This window comes from Octopus bimaculoides, chromosome 23 (genome assembly GCF_046866305.1).
Source record: "Octopus bimaculoides isolate indiv1 chromosome 23, ASM4686630v1, whole genome shotgun sequence".
Taxonomy (NCBI): Eukaryota; Metazoa; Mollusca; class Cephalopoda; order Octopoda; family Octopodidae; genus Octopus; species Octopus bimaculoides.
The window spans coordinates 18361791-18388452 of record NC_142950.1 but is presented as its reverse complement, the minus strand read 5'-3'; the positions used below and the strand labels follow the sequence as shown (position 1 = coordinate 18388452).

Sequence of the window (26662 nt, the reverse complement as noted above, 5' to 3'; positions counted from 1 at the left end):
GTGCCATACTGTATTGTAGTTCCTTGGAGTATCTGGTGATGCTATATCACAGCATGTTTCCCGTGAGTGGAAGGAGTTGTTTTTTGCTTACTGGAAATCCAGGTACTCCATGTATGCTAATTAAGACTGTGTTGAGATTCTCCATGTATGCTCATTAAGACTGTGGTGATGCTGAATTATGCTTATTTTAATGAGTGCATGTGCATTTCTTAGCATGTATGCAACATGCTATTTTTTAAAATAGTTTGTTATTAATACTTTCTCTCGTTAATAAAATGGACAGAGATTCCTTTGAGCATAGTCTGCACCTCTTGAAAAGGGCATTGTTTGGTTGTGTGTGCCTTATTACTGTCCAAGACAGTTCATATTTAATTTTATCCAATTTTAATTTCCACAGAAAGTCTGCCAATGATGTTGCATGCCTCTTGCTGACTTTTTAAAATCTGGTAGAATGTAGTTGCAGTATCAATTTTTGAACAAATCAGCTGTTGCACCTATGTACACATAGGGTCTCATTTGCACAGTGCATTTAAAGACAAGATCGTGACTCATGCAGAGGTTATTCAATGAGCATTTGCTGTCAGCTGTTGTTACTGACTGGCAGTCATTCTCAGTTTGCCTTATAGTTTTTGTTGCATTTAGGTTCCTATTCCCTATGCTATTATTATGTGGCCTCGCAGGGTTATTTACAATTTGGTTGCTATTATTTCCCAAGTAGTTAATACTATGGATTTCTATGTGTTGTGCTTTCTTCAAGCTGATTGAGTATGCATTGTGTATCTGTTCATTAATTATGGGTTTGCTGGGTGTGTTTTCCTAGCCGTTTTTTTAGTTTTCTACTGTCGATTCAGTGTATATGTTGCTCTAAGTTGCTGGAGTTGATATCTGACACCTTCACAGTATGCCTGTTAAATATAGCATGGTACCTATTTGATTTTGGATAACACTTATGTAAAGTTGCAAAAAATTGTCTAGCTATCTTTGAAGGAATGTGCAATCCATGGATCAGATTGTACCAGAGGACGGTGTGATTTTTCTTTTTCTTGTTGGGTTTATGAGTGCTAGTGCATAATGTGTTTTTCATGTTATCTGTTGTGTTGCTTTTGGAAGTTTTGTCCACTTAACAATTTTATTGGCAGTCTGCCCGGCATGCACCAAAGCAACAATGGCGGAACGATTCTGTTGTTTCATGACTTTCTGTTGTCAAATCAGTTCGTTATTTACCTGAAAGATAATGAGGAAGATTAGATTTTCACAAGCAAGGTTTTGTCAAAAAATGAAATGTTAAACTCACTAAGTCAGCTGCTTAAAATTGGTCTCAATTTGTCTGCAAGACCCTGTATATTTATGAGTGTGTGTGTCTTTTGACAACTGATGTTGGTGTTTTACATCCCCTGTAACTTAGCAGTTCAGCAAAAGAGACCAAAAGAATAAGTACCAGGTTTACAAAGAATATGTCCTGGGGTCAATTTCTTCAACTAAAAACATTTTAGCATGGTTGCAGTCAAATGACTAAAATAAAGAATAAAATATTATAAGTATCATGTTATGTATGTTTGTAGTATAGAAAGGAGTTAAATTTTAAATGTTGGCATCTTAGAATAAGTTCATCATGCTGACTAATCATAATTACATTATTTTTACTATTTGTATTAATGTAAAATGCCTCTGATATACAAAGACCACACCATTTACGACTATGACTATAAAGTTGTGCATAACCTAGAATTGACCAATTAATTTTATATTTGATATTATTATCTATTAATGAATGTGCAAATTTAGCTTGGGATGTATAATTAACCTTTTCTTTATACCTACATGTAGATCTGTGATTATTTCATCTAATTTTAAATGATGAAGAGGATGCACCAATGTATACATGTTCATTACCAAAAGCCATAATTGAACATTTATGTTCAAAGTTTCCCTAAGACATTGGTTATTAATGGGGCATCTGGCTTTATCACGACAGCTTTCTCTTATATCGTACTATATATCCTATGTTTTGTAGAATGATACATTAAGGAGCTCTTTTTATGAGTACTACTGGATTACTTGAATCCACATATTGTGACTTATATAGTGACTGCTTTCTCATATACGAGCAAAGCCATTGCTAGAAAGAATCATTGAAATGAGTCAATTATAATGCAGTATGAGGCCCTTATATGACTCTTGAGCCCTGCCAAAGATTTGCACATTTTATTGCATAATGTGCAGTCATGCTGGCTGGCTGAAAGAACCAGTGCCACAGTAGTATGAAGTCTTTTGACATGTCTTTTTAATCCATCAACTGAACGGGCACACCTTTTCACAGGTTGAACATGTTCTGTTGTGAACAATAGCTGCATCATAATTTACTAAGTCAATTCCTGTCGCTTCTTTGATGACTGACCAGGCCCTGCATGACTTAAGCATTTCCTCCTACAGATTACACACATAAAAATCAACACTCCTTAACTTTCTACTGGTTCATTGTTTCTAAGCTTTCTCCTGATCTTCTCATGCTTCATTCTCTCTCTTTCAAACTTCAAGCAACCACTGCACTCTTTTCCTCCATCTACTTCAGTCTTGTGCTTCTCTCTCTCCCAATCAGCATCTGAAATTCCGGCTTTTGTATCAAAGCTGTTTCAAGGCAGTCTTTGAGCCTCATTTTGGGTTGATGTGCTGACCTTTTACAATCTTCCAGCTCACCATACAGAAGTTACTTCCAGTTTCTATTTACCTAATCTATTTACATAGCGTTGGTTGGTGCCCAGGGGTTATTAGTAGAGGACATATGTCCCAAGTTGTTGTACAGTTGGGCTGAACCCCAAACCATATAGTTGGGAAGTAAACTTCTTAACCTCAAAGCTATGCCAACACACACATGCACACATTCACACACTTATACATAAATTAAGTGGAGGATAATTGAGACGAGCATTCTGTGTATTGACTACAACGCAACCAAGCAGCTGCATTTCACATACTGTAATATAGTGAGTTGAAAAGCTTTGATTAACTGGGGTTATTCTTACAATTAGAACACAGAAACTTCCTCCAGAGTATGTTTAAAATCTCTTGATAGGGAGTTTGTTGTCTCCTAATTGCAAGGATAATCTTAGTTAACCCTTAGAGATTTTCAGCTCATTAGAATTACATATGTGAGTCTCATCCGTGTGTGTGTGTGTGTGTGTATGAGAGAGAGAGAGAGAGAGAGAGATAATATTCATCTCCCATTGTCTCAGTAATATTCCAGATACAATGCTATATGATAATATTGACCTCCTGGAGACAGACCTGGAGTCATGAGGATATGTTGTTTATGAAGTTACAAATGGTAATAAAAGAACCATGACAGGCCAGATGATTGACTTATTTATCAAATATTTAATCAAACAATCAATTACTTAATTGTTTAACTTGTTGATGAATAATCATAGTGTGTGTATTATTGGCAAAACAGCCCTCCCAAGATACAACATCTGTTTCAACCATATTTTCATATTAATAATCTTGCTGAACTCATATAAAAAGCAAAATATAAATACAACACTGATAATATTGTATTTTCTAGCATACAATTTGCTGTAAATATATAGTATAAACATTCAAACTTCATCACTATCTTTCCAAATCGTGCAACATTTCAACATGGAATTTTTTGTCCTTTAAGGCCATCTTAGTGTATAAGTCAACCTACCATTTTTGGCTGTAAATTTTGGTTTAAAAAATTCAACTTGTATGTAAGGAAATACAGTATTTGTCTCTCATTGTCTCTAGTATTAGTTACAGTACTATATATCCACAGTGCAAGTTCTTTCAGTGATCATTGTGACTGATTTTATTTCTTTTACTTAAGGTAAATAAGATCACCCAAAGGTTTGGTGTTCAACACCAACTGAAGGTGGCATTTAAACAAAAAAAGAAAAAGAAAAAGAAACAACTGGAGGACACCTAGAGGTCATGACACCAGAAACTAACAGGCCAAAACACTTGCTTGAGACAAGTTCATCTTGTTGAAAATTTCTCGTACTGTCTTGCTAACCCTGTAGTGAGCTTTCACTTTACCATCTCCCACATTCTCGGTAGTACTATAGATATAATACTGTGTGATGTTTCTCATTTCTTACTGTCTCATCTCTTACTATCTTACAGTGACGTTTCTATGTCATTGTGAATCAGTTGTGATGAATGGAATGACAGACAGTGAAAGATGAAAAGAAATTGAAAGCATTCTATTTTTGGCTTTCTGAGACAAAGTATGGAAATTTGTAGATCATTGAAATGTTTATTAATAGAATAATAAGCACTAATAACTTTATTAACCTAATTTAGTTTCCTTTTCTTTTCCGTTCTTATTTTTGTCTTTTCTTATTTTCAATATTGACCTAAGGTGTGGGCAGACTCCTCATATGCATACACTCATGCACGCACACACACACACACACACACACACACATATACACACACACATGCATAAATATCTATATAGTATGTATAGGTCTATATATATGTGGATATATATATATATATATATATATATATATATATATAGCAACAAAGTTTTGTGCACTCTAGTTTGAAAAGTGCTAATGCATAAAACTTTTGACTCTAGTGTCACTTTGTTGCTTCTGTAATGTATTAGTAAAAATATTTACTAATATATTACAGAAAAATTTCTTCTTTTCATGTTTGCATCACCAAACATGTGTCTGTGTGTATAAGTATATATATATGTATGTGAGTGCGTGTATGTATATATATATATATATATATATATATATATATATATAATCTACATACATATATACATATACTTATGTCTACATACACACATATATATATACATACATATATGCATATGTTTATGTCTACACACACACACACACACATGTATGTATATAACTGTATAATAACTATATAATGCATATCATAATGATATTTATTCTCTGATTTGAAGCGACAATTTTTAAATATGAACAAATGACTCTAAAATGATGAGCTAACCTCAGGCTGAATTGAACTCACAAATCGGCACTTTCATGGCTCCTTGCAAATCTGATTGGCCAAACATTCACCCATCAATTTCAGTCAAATTTAGTTGATATATACTTAAACTGTTTAAATACTACATAAATAATATTTTTATAAATAAACCCGAAAGGCTTTGCGAGTTACGGAGAGAAAGTTACTATGGAAGGCTCATAGTATATAATATACATCATAACGATATTTATTCTCCGATTTGAAGTGACAATTTTTAAATATAAACAAATGACCGAAAATGATGAGCTAACCTCAGGCTGAATCGAACTCACAAATTGATGCTTTCATGGCTTCTTGCGAATCTGATGGCCAAATGCTCATCCATCAATTTCACTGAAATTTAGTTAATATATACTTAAACTGTCTTGATACTACATAAATAATATATATATAACTTCAGCAGTGTAACTGCATATGTGTTGTTGGTGATTTCTTTTCCTTCTTTGGACGTTTCCCTTTCTCCTTTCTAACAAAGAATTATGCTCGAAATATCAAACTCTCTCTTCTCACTGAACATCAAGTTGGTACATCCCTTGTGCATGTCTTCTTGTTGTCTGTTAATTTTATTTGTTTATTTGAATTGACTATTGTGGCAAGAGCCATTGATACTCTTAGAGGATTGGAAGAATGGACCAGCCAAACTCTTATAAAGAGTAGCGTATTGGTTGAGACGAGAGGTTGGTAGGAGTCATTGAGAGGCCATTTGGAGTCTCACAAAATACATGTGAACACATTGATTTTACCTCCACATCGTTAAATTATATATTCAATGTTTGTCAAGGATATAAAAGTGGTTATGAGATATTTGAAACTTGCATTGGACATAAAAAAATTTTTTTGGTACAAGATCAAAGAAAAAAATCATTAACATAGAAGACTTATTGGCTTGTGTGGTGAAGTTGCAACAGCAACAACAACAATACCAACAGTTACTGGAAGTAATGTTGAAGAAGTCTGAAAATATTTCAGGCTTGTTCTTGTCAGATGGCATAGCAAACTTAATTGGAGAATTTATTTATAACCTAGAAGAAGGTACTACTTTTTCTGTATATTTTAGAAGATACAAAGAAATCTTCAAAGAAGAATGTAAAAATTGGAATGACGATAAAGGTGCGACTACTTTTAAGAAAGTTATCCCCTGCTGAACACAAAAAGTACTGTAATTATATTCTGATGAAGAAACCAGGTTAGATTTGTTTTGATGAAACAGTTAATTTGTTATCGAGAATTTTCAGTGAAAGAAGGTCCCTGTTCAGTACTAGTTGGTAATGTTTAAATTTAGTTAAAAAAGATGATGAAGATTTCATCACCTCTGCTGGGGTCATTAACAGAGAGTGTGAAAAATTCAAATTAAATGAATTAATCCCAGATTTGTTCAAATGTCTAATTTTTGTTCAAGGGTTAACTGCAAGAGAAGATACCGACATATCTTTCCATATATTAACAAAGTTAGAATAGGACCAAAGATTAACTCTACAGGCAGTAGCTGAAGAATACCAGAGGATTATAAATTTAAGACATGACATAGATAAAATTAAAGAAAAACATTGCTCTCAGATACATGTGTGTCAACCTGAAATGGATAAGAAAAAGGGAAAATGAACATCAAGACCAAATTCATGCTATAGGTACAGAGGTTTACATTTTAGGAGTAATTGTCGTTTTAAAAATCGTGAATGTTTTGAGTATGGAAAAATTGGACATTAAAGTTCACATTGTATAGCGAAACAAGAAAAAATTCTAGAAAGAATGTATTGTAAACAAAGATTCTAAGTGAGGCTCAGAAAAGAAAATTTGTGTCCATAAAAAATAAATAATGTGAATATCAAGTTACAATTGGATATGGGCAGTGATACAGCCTGAGGTTAGCTCATCATTTTTCAGTCATTTGTTTATATTTAAAAATTGTCACTTCAAATCAGAGAATAAATATCATTATGATATGTATTATATAGATGCAAGAAGTCTGTTTACCAAAGTCCCAACTGGTGAATCACTATCGGTGATTCAAGAAAAACTAGTGACAGACACCCATCTAAAAGAACACACTTATACACCAATAAGAAATTTGATGGGAATGTTGACCTTCTGTGTGGAAACTATCTACTTCAGTATGGACACTGATATATATCGACAAGAAGAGTGTTTAGCTATGGGTTCACCATTATCACTGATAATAGCCAATATATACATGGAATACTTTGAGAATTTGGCTTTAGGATCAACACCACTAAAACCAACACTATGACTGTGATATGTTGATGACACTTTTATACTTTGGCCCCACCAGGAAGATGTCTAAGTGCTGTTAGATCATGTAAACTTAATAAAGCCATCCATACAGTTCACAATAGAAAAGGAAAAAGACAATCAGCTAGCATTCCCAGACGTATTAATAACACGCACCAAGTATGGATTTAGGACATCTGTATACCGCAAGCCGACCTTCACTGGACGAAACCTCAACTTCAATTCCCACCATCCATACAGTGTAAAGAGAGGGATTGCTCAGTGCCTAAAACATTGTGCAAAGAATATAAGTAGCGATCGTTGATACCCACCATGAAGAAATGATCAAACTTAGTAACAATCTATTAAGCAACAACTACCCCAAAAACATACTATCCACTCCAATTACGAAGAAAAGAGAGGATGAAACCAATAAACTGTCCACAGTCTGTCTACTCTATGTGAAAGACTTCTCCGAAAAGATACAAAAGATATGCGGCCCATATGACATCAGGACAGTATTCAAGAGTAATACAACACTTCGAGTAAAACCACCAACAGAAGAGAATATGACCAAAGACTGCATGTACTCCATCCCATGCAGCTGTCGTAGGTTATACAAAGGCGAAACATATTTCCTCCTCAAAATAAGGGTAGACGAACATCACAAAGCAGTGACACGAGGAGATAACCATACATGTGCGCACAGCCATGCCTGTTCTTGTTAGAATACAACATATAAATAAATATAGAGAAAGAGGTAAATAACATAAATAATATTGAACTGTAGATCTGATGAATTAATGTCATTTGCATTGATAAGTACTAACAGAGATAGAGAGTTAGGAGAGAGTGAGGCATTCATTGATTGAAAGATGTGGTCATGCATAGTATTATACTGTATAATGTAATCTGTAAATTTACATAGGAATAGGTATATATATATATATATATATATATATATATATATATATATATATATATTTCATTTCATACATTTGTATAACATTCACTGACAAATTATCTTATCCTAGATGTTAATGACAATGGCTGTCAGCAATGCCCTGGCTAAAATATAAAGTAACAGCTTGCACAGCACAGATAAGACTCTCACCTACAAAGTCATGTAGTCCAGAAGCAAGCAAGTACAAAATTTCCAGCTTTGCACTGAGGCAAGTGTTATTTCAGAATTTTCTTCTCTTAGAGAGACATTTACACAGACTGGTGGTCTCTGACTCTCAGCTGATCCATCCTTTGACAGGGTTTGTTTGTCATCCTGCCAGGTATCAACAAAAACCACCCTCCTTTACCGAGCAGGCTTACCAGTTTAGTTGCTAATGGTTGTTCTGGGTCACATGTTACCTGTAAGACCAAGAGTGACCTGTCATACATGCGTACATACATTGTTTCACTGATTGAGGGTTCAACAAGACACGGCTGAAAAAATTGGTACTGGTGTCTTGATCTCTTGAACATCATGCACAATGAATATTATAGTGGGTATGGTTTGTGTAGGGTTAGTCCTACTCTCTTGTCCTTCAAACTTGTTGTTGGTTTCATGCAGCAAGTACCACAAGACCAGCAGTTATCAGGATGCAGGATTTGTATGGAGTTATCATCTCTTAGATGAGCAGCTAAAGAGCTGAGGGCCTCATCTACCCTGGGTCTACTGGGTAAGAAACCTTCCTGAGACAATTCTAATTAACCCATTGCTAGAATCCTGACAGGTACTACTAGTCTGGGTTAGACTAGGCTAAGAGGTGATTCCACACTCTTGAACCAGCAACCCACTACTGGGTGCAGTTTAAAGTCATGCCTGGGACAAACATAAATGTATCCATAAAATACATGCATGTATAAATACACATATGCACATACACTTCTGCATAGTTTCAGTGTGCCAAATTCACTCTCAAGATGTTGATCAGCTTGAAGCTATAGTAAAAGACACTTCCCTATGTTGTCATGCAGTGGGACCTTACTCCTAAAATGTGCCTTTTCAGACTGCACTCGGCGTGTGTGTGTGTGTACATGTGTACATGTGTGTGTGTTATAATTACCTGCAGAATCCAATTGAAATTGAGGTATTTTAATAATGACTCTAAGGTTGAGTCAAGACCAGCATACTCATGTATCAACAGTGTATATGGACACTCACATACTTAGTAGAGTATGTACAGATTTGTCCTTCCAGTTATGTATACATTCACATGTACAGATTAAGTAGTCAACATTATATGTAAAATCACACAAAGGCATACTCTGACAAGCAGTCCATTGTCAACTTTAGGCTTAACATCCAATGTTGGAAAGGTTCTAAGTGTGGTGTAGCATAAATAATAACACAAATGGTCTGAGGTTCACTATAGCTGTTTCAGACATTGTTGTTTATCAGTTAAAAAAACATAACTGAAACAGCTGCAATAAACTTCAGTCCATTTGTGTTATTATATATATCCATAGATAGATAGATGTACACTATTTGATATGATTTTCAACAAGTAGTATATCAGTTGATCAGTTAAACAAGCAAAGCTAAATGGTAAAATAAATTAATATTTCAGCCAGAAAAACCTGGGTAGCTTTTGTGGTTTTTATGATATTTTGTTGTGTCTTGGGGGAATCATTATGCCAATGATAATAACACATGCATTTGTGTGTTATTGTTGATGTAATAACCATTCCATATTACGAAATTCGTTTCAACAGTCAAATTCACATGAAGAATGTTGCAAACCAAATACAAAGTGTGTTTGTATGTATGTATGTATATATATATATATATATATATATATATATACACATACATATACATACACCCACCCACTACATATATATATATATATATATATATATATATAATGTCCTGTACCCAGATATGCACCTATACATACAGGTGGATGTCGGTATGCACATACCTGTACGTATATATGCATATACTCATTTACTATTTGTTTTTATATATATATATATATATATATATATATACACCCACCCACCCACCCACCCACTACATATACATACACACACACACACATACTTCAAACTACCAGTTAAACACCTTTTTACTGACCATTCTCCCACACACATGTGTAGGTAGACACACAACAGACAGCCACTCCTACCAAAATTCTTACTATAAATTCTTCCTGTGACGTTTAACAACATTAAGTCCAACCACATACATACATAAACAGCCACAACCACACACACAGAGACCTGCATGCACGCACATACCCACACATACCTCCTTCTCTTGCACTCTCCTGTCTTTGAAAGAGCTTTTTCTAAACCCATTCCCTTCCGGTCATTTCAATATGTCACCGCGTGTGTATTGTTGGCGATTTTCTTTCTCCGCCTTCCCTTCTTTGGACTTTTTCTATATTTCTGAGGAAGAGCTCCGCTCAAAACATGAAATTCCCTTTCTTTTCTGTCCTTTCCTGAGCGTCCAATAACACTACTTATTCCACGTTCTGACATTTTTCTTGCTTGTTCATGTTTGGATTGACTATATATATATATATATATAGGTTGTTTAACCTCTAACTCATATAGATGTATATATATATATATATATATATATATATATATATATATACACACACACATCTATATGAGTTAGAGGTTAAACAACCTCTAAGGGATAATAAATATCAATATACTACTGGATGTATATCTATGTATTCATATCCAAATGCTTACTGTTGTAAGGCAATAGTGCAATTGAATAATAGGTATGAGTGGGGGAACAGAAATTTACCCAGAATTTATAAGGCAAAGAATAAGAAGAAAATGGAGAAGATAATTGATTAACAAACATCAGCCTACAAATATCAATTGGATCTATTCACAATCACATGTATAAATAAGTAAATAAATAAATAAGTGAATGAATAGGAATAAATGAGTGAATAATACTACATTATTCACTCATTTATTCCTATTCATTTATTTGTTTATTTACTTTTTTATTTACTTATTTATACATATGATTGTGATTAGTAAATAGATCCAATTGATGTTTGCAGGCTGATGTTTGTTAATTAATTATCTTCTCCATTTTCTTCTTATTCTTTGTCTATGTATGTATATATATATATATATATATACATATATATATAATCATCATCATCATCATCATTTAATGTGCACTTTCCATGTTGGCATGGGTTAGATGGTTTGACTGGATCTGGTAAGCCAGAGAGCTACACCAGGTCTCATTCTGATTTAGCATGGTTTCTGCAGCTTGATACCCTTCCTAATGCTAACCACCCCCAAGAGTGGCTCTTTATGTGCCATTAGTATGGGTGCTTTTACATTCCACCAGCACAGGTTTGTGACACTGGCTTTGGCCACAACTATGATTTCACTTGACTTGACAGGTCTTCTCAAGCACAGCATATCGCCAAAGGTCTCAGTCACTTGTCATCGCCACTGTGAGGCTCAGCATTTGAAAATCATGCTTCACCACCTCGTCCCATGTCTTCCAAAGGTTTCCTCCACAGTTAGAGATCAGCACTTCTTTACACAGCTGTCCTTATCCATATGCATCACATGACCATACCAGTGCAGTTGTCTCTCTTGAACACTACATTTTTCTCAAGACACTTACTTTTTCTCAAGACATTTACACTGTCTTACATGCACACTGACATTACACATCCAGTGGATCATACTAGCTTCATTTCTTTCAAGTCTTTGCATCTCCTCTGCGGTCCCAGCCCATGGCTGTTCACAGACTGGCATTGTACAATCTGCCTTTCACTCTGAGAGAGTGGCCCTTTGTTGCCAACAAAGGTATCAGCTCTCACCCAACCTTATTCTTATTATAGCAGCTATGCTCTCGAAGCATCCACCTCCGCTACTGATTTGGTTACCTAGATAACAGATGCTTTCAATTACTTCTAGTTTTTCTCCCATCATTTGATGAAGTCTCTGCTGCTGTTCTCTACATCATTCTCAGTATCAGGTTGTGCCTGGTTATTGACTGGCTTATTGAAATATCTCCCCTTGCTTCACAATGCCTTTGTATGATGTAATCCCAGATACACTTAGCCTGAAAATTTTAGAGAGATAGATGACCACAGCTGAAATACCACTGTTCATAGGTTTGCATGATGAGGACTGACTTATGGAGAGAGGCTGAGAAGGGGTATCTTATTGATCACCACAACTTGGTGTCACATCTCACCTCGTCAATATCTTCCCTTTACTAATTACATTATCCTCACCTTTTACAAGCCCCCTCCTCTTTAATTTAACATTTTCTGGTAGAAATGTAGATGATATCTCTGTTTATGTAATGTATTTTAACTACCAAGGTATTCTTTGAAAATGCTGCAACTTAGGCCTCTTAAATCTGCTCGACTTCCTGCCTTCATTCGACCTTAATCCTCTCAGTCTTATCTCTAAGATTTATGTAATACATTCATTGGCCTAACAAATTCAATTCACTTGCTACCTGACAGCAAGCAAATCAATTGTAGCATTTTGGTGAACGTGTGTCTCTGCATGTGTTTGTCTATGTATGTGCATATATAAGTGTCTGCCTGTCTGTGTGTCTGTCTGCCTGTTTCTTTCTTTATCTCACTATCTAGTTAGCCAGCTGCCTATCTGTCTGTCCTCTCTCTCTCTCTCTCTCTCTCTCTCTATATATATATATATATATATATATATATATACACGTAAGTATATATATACGCACATAAGTATATATATATATATATATATATATATATATATATATAAATATGTATGTATGTATGTATATATATATACACACACACACACACAGAGATAGCACACACACTTATACATGCACATGCACACATTTACATACAAAAAACACTTGTATACACAGGCAAAGGCTGAATAAATCTCCATTCTCCTCTTGGTTTTCAATTATATATATATATACAAGGTCTTGTAGATAAGTATGTATGTATACATACATACAAGCACACTTTGTATTTGGTTTGCAACCTCCACCTTTTTGATTTTGCATGTTGCATGCACGATGAAAATCTTCAAACTATTGACACTCAAGTGTGGTGAAGCATTCGTCCTTGCTTGAAGTATTCTCCATAAAAAGTAATCGAGCTGGTTGTGACCTGGGCTAGATGTTGGCTCTCACAAAAAATGGCACCTTCTCATCAAGGAAGGCCTGTGTTGCTATTGACTCATGGCATGGTGCAGAATCCTGGATAAGCACCACATTATCAAGCCCAAACTTCTGCTCCAGGATTCTTAGTCTCCAGGATTCTTAGTCTCAAACAGCAGTGACATCAGAAGGGTTGTATGTAATCACTTGAGAATTCCTGCGCTTCACCTCAGTGTCCACTGAACTTCTCGTTCACAAACATGAGAGTTTTTCCTGCACCTTGTTATTTGATGAATGACAGAAGCTTTGGGTACCTCCCAGCTCTGATCACTTTGGCCTTGGCTGTTAGCTGGAGGTGAAGGTGTTGTTGAACATAGCTAGTCAAGCCAAGGTTCCTGTTCACAGCTCTGGACACCATAGAAAGGGACACATTGCGTTTCTTTACAAAAGTTGTCATAGATGTGGATGGGTTGGCTTCAGTTGAGGGTTTGAGGCCAGCAAGAAACTTTGGATTGTGCTTGGAATAACTTCAAGTCTTCTGTTCTTTTCTATCAATCTTTCCCCCTTCTTTAAATTCTTTATACACATAATAAACTGTTGCTATCGGAAGTTTCGTCAACTTAACAATTTTATTGGCAGTGTGCCCAGCATGCACTAAAGCAACAATGGTAGAACAATTTTGTTATTCCATGACTTTCTGTTGTCAAAACAGTTTGTTATTTACCTCAAAGATAAAGAGGAAGATTAGATTTTCACAAGCAAGGTTTTGTCAAAAACGAAATGTTAAACTCACTAAGTCAACTGCTTAAAATTGGTCTCAATTTATGTCTGTCTGTCCCTCTGTCTCTATATGTGTCTGTCTGTCCCTCTGTCTCTATATGTGCCTGTCTTTCTATCTATATGTCCATCTATCTTGTCCATCTATTCAGCCAGCCTCTGTCTTTGTACAAGAGTGTTTTTGTAAGTGTGTGTGAGTGTGTACAAGTGTACCTGTAAATGTGTGCATGTGCACGTATTAGTGTGTGTGTGTATGTGTGCATATGTGCTATCTCAACATTGCTTCTCCTTCATCACATTTCTGATTGGTTGACAATCAGAAATAAAGAGGTGATTATTGATCACCTGATCAAAGATAATCTGGCCCTCAGCCTCCCATATTTTCATGTATCTTGGACCACATTGCCCAATGAGTCATTTGTTCCTCATTTTCTTCATTTTTTTTTTTTTTGAGAAATTAGGACAAAATTTGAGGGAAATTTAGCTGCTGTTTCTAGCATTTCCAGCATCCTTGTGCAAGTCTGTAACTCCTCCTCATCAAATGCTTCAGTTAGGAAGTCCCTAAACCTCTGACTATTCAAAGAATCTTTAAGCTTCTAGATCTTTCTTTTCCAAATTGGCTTGTGTCTTGGAATCCTTCATGCCTGCAGTTTGAAGTTGCTAATGAGTAATCTATGCTGAGGGGTATATTCTTCACCGGGGAAGGACTTTGCATTTATGAGCAGCCATAAATCCTGCTTTCTGGTGAGAATGTAGTCAATCTGGTTAGCATGGTCACCAGATTTATAGGTTATCAAGTGTCTGACTGGTTTACTGAAGTTGGTGTTATCTCATGTCTTTTACTTGTTTCAGTCATTAGACTGAGGTCATGCTAGGGAACTGCCTTGAAGAATTTTAGTTGAATGAATCGACCCCAGTACTTATTACTGTTTTGTAAAGCCTGGTACTTATTCTATCAGTCTCTTTTACTGAAAGGCTAAGTTACGAGGATGTAAACACACCAACACTGGTGGTCGGGCGGTGGTGGGGGACAAGCAAATATATAAAAACACACATATATAGATGGACTTTTCTTTTCTTTTTGTCATTGGTTAGAAATGCTAGCATGTGTAATTTGGCTGCTATTCTAATGGGCCAAGCAACTACATAGGGGTCCTCTTCATTTGCACTCATTTGAGACTAAATTGCATAAATAGTCAATCTAAGACATACAAAGTGATGACGTTGAATAGAAAAGATTCTGCCACAGTGGTGGTAATAGTGGTAACTACCACTATTACCACCACTGTGGAGGTGGTAGTGGGTTTTTGTTTTCTCTAAATTTAACCTTAAGGAATCTGAATCTCTCTCTCTCTCTCTCTCTCTCTCTCTCTCTCTCTCTCTCTCTCTCTCTCTCTCTCTCTCTCTCTCTCTTTTTTTGCTAGATAACATATAGCTAATGGTGAAATATATCAATCAAAATACTGTTAGAAAGAAATATGGCACTTTATTGTGAGAAAACTCCCTGATTGAAAAAGTTAGCAATGGCAGATTTTTGTAAACAATTGTCTAGTGTATGTATCAGTGTGAAAGCCCTACCCTGTTGCTGCCATTACACTGTTATCTTTACTGGAAAGGATGGCACATGTCAATTGATTTCCTGTTGAGGGAAGGCTCCTCTCATTCACAAATTTACACACACACACACACACACACACACACACACACACACACACATATATATTATATATTCATACATATATATATATATATATATATATATATATATATATGTATTATATATTATATATATATATATATATATATATATATATATATATATAAATATATATTTATATATATATATATATATATATATATATATAAATATATATTTATATATATATATATATATATATATATGTATTATATATTATATATATATATATATATATATATATATATATATATAAATATATATTTATATATATTTATATATATATATATATATATATATATATATATATATATATATATATATATATATATATAAAATTTAATTTATATAAGGGCATTACTATACAATAATGCCTCATGCTTAGAGGGACTCCATAGGTCAAAACTACTAAAATAAGCACATTTTTAGCGGTAAAAATGTGCTTATTTTGGTAGTTTTGACCTATGGAGTCCCTCTAAGCATGAGGCATTATTGTATAGTAATGCCCTTATATAAATTAAATTATATATATTTATGGAAAAAAAAAATGATGGGTTTTTTTCCTTATGAGGTTTTTTCACGCTAACTACTTGATAAATTCTTATAAAGTTTTTATCCTAATATTATATATATATATATATATATATATATATATATATATATATATTATAAACACTAACAGCACTGTTGAGCATGTTCATTGCCAGAGCAGCTGTCTGGCTTTGGTGCTAGTGGCCCATAAATAGCATCATTTGAGCGTAATCGTTACTAGCATTGCCCTCTAGCACTTGTGCTGGTAGCATGTTAGAAAATCATTCGAGCGAGGTTGTTGCCAGTGCCGCTGGACTGGCTCCCATGCAGATGGCACATAAAAAACACCTTTTTGAGCGTGGCCATTGCCAGTACCATGTGACTGGCACGTAAAAGCACCGACTACACTCTCGGAGTGGTTGGCATTAGGAAGGGCATCCAGCTGTAGAAACTCTGCTAGATTAGATTGGAGCCTGGTGCAGCCTTCTGGCTTGCCAGTCCTCATTCAAATCGTCCAACGCATGCTAGCATGGAAAGCAGACGTTAAACGATGATGATATATATATATATATATATATATATATATATATATATATATATATATATATATATATATATATACATACACACACACACACATGTGAATGATGTTATATATACACATGTGAGAGAGAGAGAGGAGCTGACAGAAACAAAGAGAGAGCTACCTCTATATCTGTGCTTGCGAATATAAACCTCTGTGCATATATGTGTGTGTGTGTGTTGCAGGAGGTTGTAGAGTTTTGGCTGTGCCCAAGCTGGATGGACACACATTTAGCTCAAAATTGTAATCTTTTGCTTGACCAATTTTCTTGTGCGAGAATAATCTTATATACTAGCAATGCCCTATGGAATTTCTACTGTTATCTTGGATATTACAGGATTATTGTAGATTTATAGGGAACCTTGAAATACATAATTTCTTATGAAATTATATTTAATATAATATAAATGTTGATATCTAACACAGCATGTCTTTAATTTCCTTCCATAGTTTTTCTGTCACTTGTCTTACAAACGATATTAATGTTGTATATAGATTATGTTTTCAACTTCTTCCATAATTTTTGTCGGTTGTCTCACAAATCATGTCATCTGTGTAATAGATTATGTGTCTAGGCACAGACGTGACTGTGTGGTAAGAAGCTTACTTCTTAATCACACGGTTTCAGGTTCACTCCCACTGCATGGCACCTGTGCTTTCTACTATAGCCTCAAGCCAGCCAAAGCCTTGTGAGTGGATTTGATAGATGGAAACTGAAAGAAGCCTATTGTATATATATGCATGTGTGTGTGTTTGTCCCTGCTATCGCTACTTGACAACTGGTGTTGGTGTGCTTACTTCCCCATAACTTAGTGGTTCAGGAAAAGAGAGTGACAGAATAAGTTCTAGGTTTAACAAAAGATAAGTCCTGGGGTTGATTCATTCAACTAAAAATCCTTCAAGGTGGTGCCCCAACATGGTTACAGTCTAATGACTGAAACAAATAAAAGATAGAAGTTAAAAAATAGATTGTGCTTACAATTTTGTTCCATAGTTTTAGCATTCCATATAAAAACGATCCCAAGATAATGGTATAAATTCTCATACCCTACCCAACTTTTATATAGTTGCAGGCTGTCTCCCCTTCCCATCCTCTTCTGCTCCCCATACAATCTTGCAAAGTCCCCACTCACACACTTCTACTTACCTTGGGCTTTGAAGGCCCACCTGAACCCTCATCTCTAATATCTATCTCTTTGCAGCTTCTACTGCTCATTCTTTCTCTCCCCTACTAAATTTGAATAACCAATCAAAAACCTGCCCTACACCCTTTCCCTTCTCTCATACTTTATCCCTTTGTCCCATAGCATGAAACCAACCCTATCTCTCTTGGATTTTGTAATCTTTTGAGCTGCATGATAACCTCAATAAAGCATGAAAAATGCATCCAGTGTACACTATAAAGTGGTTTGCATTGAGAAGGGCATCTAGCCATACAAACCAACCCAAAGCAAACACTGGAGCATGATGCAGTCTGTGGGTCCATCAGATTCTTTTAACCTACCCAGTCTATGCCAGCCTAGAACATGGATGTTAAATGATGATGAGGATGAAGGAGGGGGAGGAGGTTGATGATGATGATGCACAAAATGAACTTCAAATTTTCTAACTTTTAATTCACTTGCTCCTATAATTCATTAAGTAATTATTCAAATAAATTGAATTTGATATTTTGTTTCTCTTTTCTTTATTCTTTATTCTAGCCCAAGATTGTCTGGCGTGCATGCAAGATGGATCTGAAATGGTAAAAGTTCGTTCTAACAGCCGACAGTATTTTCGCATGTACTCTCTCAGCAAAGATATGACTGAAATACGATGGCAGCCTACCTCCAAGAAACCAAACAAAGCTAGAAGTAAGTTCCATCTAACAAGTTCTTATTGATTATTCTGTCTGTATGTCTATCTATCTAGCTAGCTAGTGTAGCAAACTTATAAGAGGCGGAGAGAGAACGTAGGTTCGTTTGCCCGAACAGGAGAAATTATTGATTTCTCATTGGTTGAAAATTACTACCCATATACGAATTCTGAACTTTCATTAAGGAAATATTTCACGAAGTACGATTCTAGAATTCGTGTATGAGCAGTTATAAAAACCCTGATTTTTGGGAAACTCTCCAGTGATCGTTGGACTGCCACTCAAATCCACGACACTCACTCTCAAGTGATCGTTGGACTGCCACTCAAATCCATGACACTCACCCTCTTGAATATCGGCTAATATTTATGCCATGTTCAATATTCAATTCTGACAATATTGAATTGTTGTGAACTCTAGTAGTTAGAATGAAAGATTAGTTAGTGTCAATTTTAAGTCGTAATTCTCTACAACAAAATGACTTTATTTCTAATGGTTCTATAAATGCCAAATGTACATAATAAACTAATGTAGAAATTTAATTCCTTTTACTTCTCGTTTCTTTCAACTTGTTGAATTTATTTCTGTATTTATGAAACTGTATTTTTTTTATGTAACGGTCAAAAAAATACAAATTCATATCTTCAACATACATGCACGTATTGAACACACGTTCAGTTTCTTGGTATGTATAATTCATCATAACATTTACACAGCCTGAATTAAGAGTTATACTTAGTGATAAATACTTATAATTCAGTTATAAGTAACAAGATTATCATCATAGCTTTTAATTAAGAAGTAATAATATTTGTTATAACTTACGATCAAAAACATTGTAAATAAAGATATAGTATTCACTCCCCGACCGTAACACACTAGCTAGCTAGCTCTGTCTATCTATCTATCTATCTATTTGCCTGCCTGTCTGTCTGTCTACTCTTTGTCTGTCTATTTGTCTGTCTACTATTTGTCTATCTATCTATCTACATATATATCTATCTGTCTTCGTGTCTGTCTATCTCTCTGCTTGTCTGTTTATCTATCTGTCTATCACTCTCTCTCTCTCTCTCTCTCTCTCTCTCTCTCTCAAAAATGTTTGTTTCCTTCTTTCTTCCCAGTTTCCATCAGCTGTATGAAGGAAGTGAGACTTGGAATGACTACTGAAGCATTACGAAACCGAGAAATAATGGAATTTTACCCTGAAGAATGTGCTTTTTCTATTATATTTGGAGATAACTTTGAAACGATGGATCTCATAGCTTCCACCCCTGATGAAGCTAACATCTGGGTAACTGGCCTCACCTGTTTAATGAATGCAAACACAAATTTAAGGGGCTGTGAGTATTTTTTTGATTGGCATATCTTTCTGTTTATTTTCCCATGATAATCTTCAAACAAAGAGAACAAAAGGGATAAAAACTAATCAATTCATTTCTCCTACTTGTTGGTTAATTAATTGTTTCAGGTTTGAAAGATTGGTTCTGTTGGCATCAGAAGATTATGATGTGTGGATTTGTGGAATGTGGAGGCATTCATACTTTTTACCAGAAATCTGTGCAGTAAAAGTATAGATGCATGGTGTGTCAACTCAAACACGAGTGTGACCATCACTGATAAATTATCTTATCCTAGATGTTAAAGACAATGGCTGGGCTATCATCAATGTCTGTGCTAAAATTTAAAGTCAATAAGGAAAGATTTGGAAAGATTTGCCAATGTTCTGCGCCGTGAGGACCAAAGACTCGAGGTATTTCGTGTTGCAAGACAGTGTAGGAGAGAGAATAGTGATGTTGTAGGAGAGAAATGTGTTCGCATGGATGATGGTACGCTTGCATTAAATGAGGATGCAAAGAAAGAGGTCTGGAGATGCCACTACGATAGATTGCTTAATAAAGAGAATGAATGGGAGAAAGAGAGCCTGCCGTATGTCGACCCAATAGAGGGACCAGCTATCCGAGTTGATAGTACCAGGGTAGATAAAGCAATTAAGAGTATGAAGACCGGGAAAGCCCCCGGCCCATCAGGAATCACTGCAGAGATGCTCAAAATATCTGGCAGTGTTGGCTATAGCCTAGTCACCCGTATTACGAACCAGGTGATACACGAAGGAGTCATACCCAATGACTGGTGTAGCAGCATCATAGTCAACTGCTACAAAGGTAAAGGTGATGCTTTAGATACAAATAATTACAGAGGCATCAAGCTGTTAGATCAGGTTATGAAAGTTACAGAGAGGGTCATAGCCCAACTAATTAGGGAGCGAATCAATTTAGATGAGATGCAGTTTGGGTTCGTGCCAGGTAAAAGCACTACTGATGCCTTATTTCTAGTGAGACAGTTGCAGGAGAAATACCTAGCTAAGGATAAACCTCTGTACCTGGCTTTCGTTGACATGGAGAAAGCCTTTGACAGGGTCCCCCGATCCCTTATCTGGTGGTCAATGAGGAAACTTGGGATAGAAGAATGGTTAGTGAGAGCTGTGCGAGCCATGTACAGAGATGCTGCCAGTAAGGTGAGGGTTGGAAATGAGTACAGCAATGAATTCCGGGTAGAGGTAGGGGTCCACCAAGGTTCCGTCCTCAGCCCCCTCTTATTTACCATAGTCCTCCAGGCAATCACAGAGGAGTTCAAGACAGGTTGCCCCTGGGAGCTCCTCTATGCTGATGACCTTGCCCTAATTGCGGAGTCACTATCAGAACTAGAGGAGAAGTTTCAGGTGTGGAAGCAAGGTCTAGAACTGAAGGGCCTTAGAGTCAACCTAGCTAAAACCAAAATCCTAATAAGTAGGAAGGTAGATAAAACACAAACCCCTTCAGGTAGATGGCCCTGCTCAGTATGTAGAAAAGGAGTAGGTAGTAACTCTATAAGATGTACCCGGTGCAAGCTATGGACACATAAGAGGTGCAGCAACATCAAAGGCAGGTTAACTAGCAAGTTAGTTTTTGTTTGTGGCAGATGTTCAGGTGCAATAAAGACTGTAAACAAACAGGAAACAACTTCTATCTCATTCCAGGGTGAAAAACTAGAGGTAGTCGATAGCTTCCGCTATCTGGGCGACCAAGTTAGTAGTGGGGGTGGGTGCGCTGAAAGTGTAGCTGCTAGAATAAGAATAGCCTGGGCAAAGTTTAGAGAGCTCTTACCCCTGCTGGCGACAAAGGGACTCTCACTCAGAGTAAAAGGCAGACTGTATGACGCATGCGTACGAACAACCATGCTACATGGCAGTGAAACATGGGCTGTAACTGCTGAGGACATACGTAAGCTCGCAAGGAATGAAGCCAGTATGCTCCGTTGGATGTGTAATGTCAATGTGAATACCCGTCAGAGTGTAAGTATCTTGAGAGAAAAGCTGAACATTAGAAGCATCAGTTGTGGCGTGCAAGAGAGACGATTGCGCTGGTATGGACATGTGGTGAGAATGGATGAGGATAGCTGCGTGAAAAAGTGCCACACCCTAACAGTTGAGGGAACCCGTGGAAGAGGTAGGCCCAGGAAGACCTGGGCTGAGGTGGTGAGGCAAGACCTTCGTACATTGGGCCTCACCGAGGCGATGACTACTGACCGAGACCTTTGGAAATGTGCTGTGCGTGAGAAGACCCGGCAAGCCAAGTAAGATCGTTGCCAGTGCCCCTGGACTGGTTCTTGTGCGGGTGGCACATGAGATGCACCATTTTGAGCGTGGCCGTTGCCAGTACCGCCTGACTGGCTCCCGTAGGATTTTCGAGCGAGATCGTTGCCAGTGCCCCTGGACTGGCTTGTGCGGGTGGCACATAAAAGACACCATTTCGAGGGTGGCCGTTTTCGTGCGGGTGACACGTAAAAGCACCCACTACACTCTCTGAGTGGTTGGCGTTAGGAAGGGCATCCAGCTGTAGAAACTCTGCCAAATTAGACTGGAGCCTGGTGTTGCCATCCGGTTTCACCAGTCCTCAGTCAAATCGTCCAACCCATGCTAGCATGGAAAGCGGACGTTAAACGATGATGATGATGATGATGAATAACAGCTTGCACATTTCTAAGACTCTTACCTCTAAAGTCCAGTAACAAGCGAGAGCAAGATCTCTGGCTTTATACTTTATTTATCAGAATTTCCTTCTTGTAGGATGTCTGAACAAAAACTAGGAATTTCTCACTCCCAACTGTTGGATGGCTGTTAATAGCTGCCCCATCTGTGACAGGCTTTGTTTCCTGTCCTGCAAGATGTCCAATGAAAATCACTCTTCACACCAAGCAACCTTAGTAGGGCTGCTGGTTTTGTTGCCAATGACCCAGTCATGTGACAGGTTATACTGGATTACATGTTACCAGTTGCACTATGAATGACCTGACATACATGCATACATATATGCACCATGCTTTCACTAATTGTCTTAGGTTCCTGTATAGTTACTGATAGGCATAGACACTCATTTAACTCTTCCACCTCTTGAATTGCTGGGATATCAAGGGTGTGACAGTTGGAGGGAGAGAGAGCTACACTAATACTTAGCAACTAAACATTTACAACTGTATAGACTACAGCAATGTGAAATAAAGCATCTTGCCTTGTCCAGGAGTTGGATTTCTGGCCTTATGATTGTGAGCCTAATGCTCTAAACTCTAGGCTACTCACCTTGGCATCTAGCTATCTGTCCATCCATCCATCTGTCAGTTATTTAACATCCTCTTCTCATGCTGGCCTGTGCTGAATGATTTAACATGAACTGATGAGTCAGAAGGCTGTGTCAGGCTCTGCTGTCTGCTTTGGCATGGTTTCTACAGCTGGATGTCCTTCCAAATACCAATCACTTCACAGAGTATACTGGGTCCTTTTTTTCTGTTCATGGCACCAGCACTAGTGAAATCATCAAGTACCCACAAGACAAGATTCCTCAACTGAATTGGCTATAATATTGAGGGATATCAAAGTATGTTAGAGTGACAAGAGCGGGCACCTTACTGAAGAGGTGAATACATCGTTTCCTCTGTGTGTGTGTTGTGTGTGTAAGAAATCATAAATAAAAGGGGGAAAATATAGTTTCATCAAAATGCAATATCAGTTTCAATTATTTCAGATATTTATATGTGCAATAAGAAAAGAGAAAAATTTAAATTAAATTACATTAATCATGTATGTATATATATATATATAATCTACCAAGGCTGACTCACACACATATATATATATTGGGTCATCCCATAAATAATGCAGTTTTATTATGCTTCTTTATTTTTCAAAATTAAGATAAACAAAGTTCTTTTTTAATCTAAAATATACTCTTCTTCATTTTCTACAATGCTCTTCCATCTATCTGGTAGACTTGCAAGGCCCTTTTTCCAAAATTCACTTGTCTATGATGAAAAATACTTCTACAATATTGTTCTGACCTCATCTACAGAATTCATATTTTTTCCATCCAAATGATTTTGAAAACAGCGAAATAAATGATAATCAGATGGGGCAATGTCCACTGAATGAAGTGGGTAGGGCATCATTTCCCATTCAAACTGCTCCAGCTTTTGGGATGTCATCCTCACTGTATGTGGATGAGCATTATCCTGATGGAAGAACACCTTTCATCTTGAAACCAAAGATGGTTGTTTTTGTTCTAGCACTGACTTACGCCACTGACGCTGCTTGCAGTAGATCCCCTTTGTTATCGTTTGTTTTGGGTTTAAAAGTTCTAAGTGGACTAACCTTTTCATATCCCACCAATCAGATAGCAACACCTTGTGTGGGTGAAGACCTTCTTTAGCCTGGGGTGCCAGTGTTTCTCATTTCCCTACCCACTGTCTTTGGTGCTTGATATTTTTATAGAGAACTCATTTCTTGTCACCAGTCACTATTTGGTCCAAAAAAGGTTCATTTGTGAGACATGACAGCAAGAAGAGCATACATTCACTCTCTGAATGCAATTAGACTTGGAAAGATTGCAAGGAATCCACTGATCCTATTTGCTGACTTTTTCTATAGCACGCAGGTGTTGATGAATGATTGAATAACCAAATCCAAGCTTCTCTGCTGGTTCCTCAACAGTTACATTGGGATTTTGTTCCACCAGGGTTTGCAGGACATCCTCGTTGAGCTCTACAGATCTTCCAAGCTGAGGCTGTAGTTTCTGGTTTGGAATGTCTGGAATCACCGTTGACCCTGGCTTACGCTTATTGTCCGATTTCTGTATACTGCATTAATATTCCTCACACTTTCTGTTGGGTTGTTGCTTTTATTGAACTCATAACGCAAAATATGCCGAATATTCTCCTTTGTCAGTTGCATTATAGCTTTGAAAAAATAACTGTTACAATCGAACTGCTCTCTTCAAAACTTGCACTAAGAATAAGGACAAGGTAAAATTACTACCTGCTTTTATAGCAAGTTGATGCAGGTAGTTTATCCTGTCCCCCTCTGACTTTTAGTTCATGCTATTGCAAAAAACTGAATTTTCGTGGGATGACCCAATATATATATATATATATATATATATATATATATATATATATATAGATAGTGAAAATTTACAAAAAAACAAAAGACGAAGACGGGTGTGTAAACAACAAACAGATGTATTAGTTTAATGCTTGGGAAGTGAGAAAGTCTTTTACGAATCAAGCCTACACTCTTCATATAGACACTCTTCATATAGACACTCTTCATATAGACACTCTTCATATAGACACTCTTCATATATACCGGCCATGACGAAGGGAAATAGCCCTGAAACTCGAGTCGCCTTTATATATATATATATTATATTTATATATTTATATATTTGATCCTTTATATTGAACACTCAATATTTCATCTACATTCAATACTTTCTTTCATAGTGCCATCCATTTTTATTTTTTTTATTTTATTTTATTTTATTTTATATTGTATATTGTATATCATATTATATATTGTATATTCCATATTCTATACCCCACATTAGTTCTGCAGGAATATAAATAAAACATAAAAAACAGACAGTGTTGGAACTCTTTTAAGCAAAATTATATATATATATATATATATCAGCCTTGCTATCTTGCTTTCTTTCTTTCTGTCTTTTTGATTTTGATTTGTTTATTAATTTTGTATTTTTCATTTGAATTTTGTATTTTATTTCACAAGTTCAAACCCTGCCAGAATCAATCTTGTCTTTCGTCCTTCCAGAATGAAAGGCAAAATTAATTCTGACAGTGATGGTGGTGGTGTTGGAGGGTGTACAGTGAACATTGTTAGAAATGTATCCAAGCTAATTTATTCAAATACTTAATTAAATACTGGTTAAGGCATTACACTATTTTTCACATCCTTAGCTTCAGTCACACTGATGTTGAGTGTACTTTTCCATCGTTTCATTGGTAGGTTTAGGGTTTGATATAATTAATATTCACCAGTCACATTTTGCACATTATACACATTTTACAGCTGAGACAGCTGCAATCAATTATGAATATCACTCTATTAGACAAGATCAGGAACAAATAGATCCTGTGGTATGTTGGTCTGTCTCCTGATAGAAATCCTCATTGATAGAAATTTACATTGATTGTGCATAGGATGGACAACAGACTCTCCAGACAAACCTTTTACTCCCAACTATGCAAGGGAAAAAGAAACTGAAAGACCTAGACTGAGATTCAAAGATAATGCAAAAAGGAACATGAAGTGGGAAGGAATTCATCATCATCATCATCATTTAGTGTCCATTTTCCATGTTGGCATGGGTTAGACCATTATTTCTCAACCGGAGTCCATATGGTCCTTGGGGATCCGTATCAGATTTTGTTAAGCAACAAACTGCTTATCCTTCTACAATACACTAAATATTTTAACAACTTCCATAAGACAATTCCTAATGATATTTAATTAAGAAAATATAATTGGAT

The 26662-nt window shown here is 36.2% G+C and overlaps 1 protein-coding gene across 6 annotated transcripts in view; it reads left to right on the top strand.

Annotated features, from left to right (window-relative positions):
- LOC106870770 (inactive phospholipase C-like protein 1) overlaps positions 1-26662 on the top strand; it is a 191682-nt gene that overhangs the window by 37252 nt on the left and 127768 nt on the right. For all 6 annotated transcript variants that reach the window (XM_089340302.1, XM_089340304.1, XM_089340300.1 and 3 more), the window contains exons 3-4: positions 18654-18803; positions 19927-20145. In XM_089340302.1, the coding sequence (XP_089196428.1) occupies positions 18654-18803; positions 19927-20145 (369 nt within the window). The remainder of the gene's footprint in view (positions 1-18653; positions 18804-19926; positions 20146-26662) is intronic.